At 49.4% G+C, this 3681-nt stretch overlaps 1 protein-coding gene across 1 annotated transcript; it reads left to right on the top strand.

Moving 5' to 3' along the window:
* The first annotated feature begins 399 nt into the window (after nucleotides 1–399).
* On the top strand, nucleotides 400–3443 carry HMX1 (H6 family homeobox 1). Its single transcript, XM_067558860.1, has 2 exons — nucleotides 400–799; nucleotides 2406–3443. Exons 1-2 carry the CDS (start codon nucleotides 499–501, stop codon nucleotides 2993–2995), a joined length of 891 nt encoding a protein of 296 aa, XP_067414961.1. The 5' UTR covers nucleotides 400–498; the 3' UTR covers nucleotides 2996–3443.
* Nucleotides 3444–3681: the final 238 nt, after the last annotated feature.

Below are 3681 nucleotides of genomic sequence, written 5' to 3'. Positions count from 1 at the left end.
TCCTCCAAGCCCCCAGGGCAGCGCACACTCACTCACTCACACACACACACACACACACACACACATGCCGGACCCCCAGCCCCACTGAACTCATTGCACGTAATTGCCCTGCTTTTCCTGGACTAATCCCATTTGCCGCGCCGCTCGGCCAATCGGAGAATTACTCCACGCTTGTAAAACGTTTAACTTGCATGACATTTTTATTTCGTTATTATCGTTTTCGCGCAGGATCTGGCGCCTCCGATGGGCTCCCCCGCCCTCCTCTGCTCTCCTAGCTTGCAGGAAATGATGGCAAACGGCGATCTGAAATGATTACTCCGGGAAAAAAAAACCCAAACCCTTTTATACCGGGCGAGCATCCAGCGGGCCACGCAGAGAAAGGAGGCGAGCGCTCGCACGCAGCAGCAGGAGATCCCTTTCGCCTTGGAAACTGACCAGCCATCCAGCCAGCGAGCCTCCCCAGCCCCCGCTGCGCTGAGCCGGGCAGCTGGACCCATTATGCCGGACGAAGCCACCGAACACACCAATTCTGCCTCCGCCCGGGTGTCGTCCTTTTTCATCGAGAATTTGCTGGGGACCGAGGGGAAAGGGAGCCGGGAGGCGAGGAAACAGGAAAGCGCCGAGGACGGCCACAAAGAGACGCGCTCGCGCAGCGGAATAGCCGGCAGCCATTGCGCTCCAGTCTGCTGCCAAGTCTCTCCGTTTGGGTTCAGTTCACAGAGCTACCCTCTCAGGGCAAGTACCGTGGAGTGGTACAGAAGAGCACACGCTAGTTTTATAGGATGCACCAGTCCAGAGAGTAAGTTCCCTTGCGGTTCTGTTGCTTGTTGTTGCTCGAGCAGCTAATAGGGCTCCGAAACGCTCTTTGCTCGGCTAGAGAAAAAGGCAGCTCTCGGTGTACTTGTCTCCCTCCAGAGAGAGAGAGGGAGTAGCTGCACTGTGTGTGTGTGTGTCAAACCTGGGCCAGAGGGGTTTAGTTCCCAGATAATGTCATGTGCAGTTCTCCCCTTCACTGGAAAACTTGCAGAGTCACCCTAAGAAATGGATTTCCAATGGGAGTCTGCACTCTTCCCTCGGGCACGAAAAGAGAGAATGAAATGAATGGCAAAACTGCACTCGGAAGCAAGAGATGCAACTCCCCTCTTCTTAAAATTCCTCCCCTTCTCATTGGTACAAAATGTTTGGGCGCCTTGTTTTTAACCAGTTCTGCCCAAAGCAATTGTCAGGAAAGTTATCATTCAAACATACTATGTCAAAAATCCTCTCCCATTCCCCCCCCCCCCACACACACACACTCATGTTGAGCGTCAGTGCTGTGAACTAGTTTCTAAAAAGTCAATATTTTTTAAAAAATAGAATAACCTGGAGCAGAAATAAAGTAGCTAAAGCCTGCACCATCGTATTTTTAATGCATTGGAGCAGAAATGTACATTCTAGTTCAGAAACTAACGTCTGAAAAAGTTGTATGTTACTTAGCACAAGTCTCTGAACTACAGAGGGGAAGGTTATATTTATACTAGAGTTCCCATGACTATGACTTAAGTGAAAGATCGTGTACATCCTAAGAGGTCCCTTTTTACCAAAGGTGTGTTTATTTATACATGGCCTCTTGTTTCAGACAATCATCCACGGAAATCGTCCCTTGTCTTTTCTATAAAGATAAACAAATCCTTAAAAAAAAAAAAACCTGCAGCCATCGGACCGTCTAATGTTTTCATCATTTTAGAAGGCAGTGTTACAATTACTATTATGATATTGTATCTAAATAAGGGCATTCAGTTTTGCAAAGTACGAAGTAATCAGGCAAGCTCCAAATGGAGGAAAGTATTCCTCTCCCTTAACTCATATCGAGCCCCCTTCATTTTTTTGATTAAAACCTGTTTCTGCATTTAGCCAAGGATCTAACCTAGAAACACCTGTCATTTCTTTTACATTCTGCATTATTATTTTAACCTAATGCTTTTTAGTTGTGTAGCCGAGTGCTTATTTGTCTGGACAATCATTCTCTCTCTGCAGGGCAAATATTTATCTGTGTCATGTGCTGCAGAGGATGATTCCCTGTAACATGCACTTGGAGACACAGGGGTGGACATGTAAATGGGAAGACAAGGGAGCACAAGAAACCAACTGCTCTGGGATCCCACATTCTGGTCTCACTGTGTTTGCTTTATTTGCTGATTCGCCTCCTACCCCTCCGTGGTAATTAGAGTTCATTTGTATGTGCAGATCAATGTGGGAGTCTTTGAAATATATGAACACACGAAATATTCGATGCTACTCTATATATTAAATAATGAATACGTGAGCGATGCGTCTGGAGAGCAAGGAACGGGAAGTGTGTGTGTGTGTGTGTGTTACATGGCCACGGCAGAAACAGCCCTTGTTCCTCTCTCTTTCTCCATCAGCCAGTGACCGAGACTCGCCCGAGCTCTCCGAGGAGCCGTCAGCGGGGAGCCGAGGGGGCTGCCGGCAGCAGGCGGACGAGCTGGGCTCGGCCGAGAGGAGGGAGGCGTTTGCTGGCGGCAGCAGCAGCAGGGAGGAGGATGACAAAGCCGAGGAGCCGGACTCCGCGGAGCAGAGGGCCGCGGGGCGCAAGAAGAAGACGCGCACGGTCTTCAGCCGGAGTCAGGTCTTCCAGCTGGAGTCCACCTTCGACATGAAGCGCTACCTCAGCAGCTCGGAGAGGGCCGGCCTGGCCGCCTCCTTGCACCTCACCGAGACCCAGGTGAAGATCTGGTTCCAGAACCGCCGGAACAAATGGAAAAGACAACTGGCCGCGGATTTGGAAGCGGCCAACATCTCCCACTCCGCTCAAAGGATAGTAAGGGTGCCCATTTTGTACCACGAGAACTCACCTGCAAGTGCTTTAGGGTTCGCCTTGCCTCACGTGTCTCCTCCCCTGGTGGGGTTCTCCAACGCCGTCAGTTACCCCCTGGCCGCCTTCCCTGCAGCTTCAGTCCCTTTTCTAAGATCGCAGATGACAGGACTCGTTTGAGAATCCATCGCTGCACGGACCTGGTTTCCCTTTTGCCCCCCCCCCCCCTTCCTCCAAACTGCTTCTTTTGACTTAGAACATTTCTTGATTTTACGCTTTTGAATTTTAAAACGTGCAATAAACGTCCTTTGGGGAGGGGGGGAGCACAAAACAAAAGAGAAGGAAAGCAATCAACACGGTGTCTGTCACCAGGATGTCTATGCCTGTCCGGTGCCCAAAGAAACACAGTGGTGTGGAAGAAAGCCTTTCCACACGCTCCTTGCAAATTATCCGTTTGTAATCGTAGATCTAGACAACAGAAATAAAACCCCTTCTGCTTCGATTTTTTAAATAGACTTTCATTTTCCTTCACCTACCAGCTCTTTTTTAGCTAACGCTAACATGTAGTTTTGCGGAGCAGGAGAAGAATGTAAAGAACGCTACAAACTCGGCGATGACAATGGCATGGGGGGGGACACCCTCTTTTGGGGTTAAATTCTGCAGCCCTTCCTCGGAAGGCAAGGAGAAGGGAGAGCGTTGAGACAGGGCTTCAGAATTTGGCCCAGAATCTTCCTCCTTCTTTTGATGTTTCATAAACCTCCAAGGTTTAGACTAAAGAGTCAAGTGGTGGGATAAGGGGGGGAAATGTGTGGGAAGTTTGAATGCTCTTTGGTCACAGTAAGTTGTAGGAAGGCTTTAGCACATTA

This window comes from Emydura macquarii, unplaced genomic scaffold (genome assembly GCF_026122565.2).
Source record: "Emydura macquarii macquarii isolate MOO-44397 ecotype Brisbane River unplaced genomic scaffold, CSIRO-AGI_Emac_v2 contig_2199, whole genome shotgun sequence".
Lineage (NCBI taxonomy): Eukaryota > Metazoa > Chordata > Testudines > Chelidae > Emydura > Emydura macquarii.
This window is presented reverse-complemented; position numbering and strand designations above follow the sequence as displayed.

Bases quoted from the DNA above. Each gene is read 5' to 3' on its own strand.
- HMX1 (XM_067558860.1), top strand. From the start codon at position 499: ATGCCGGACGAAGCCACCGAACACACCAATTCTGCCTCCGCCCGGGTG. The intron at 800-2,405 runs GTAAGTTCCCTT...TTTCTCCATCAG, and splicing joins AGGATGCACCAGTCCAGAGA to CCAGTGACCGAGACTCGCCC.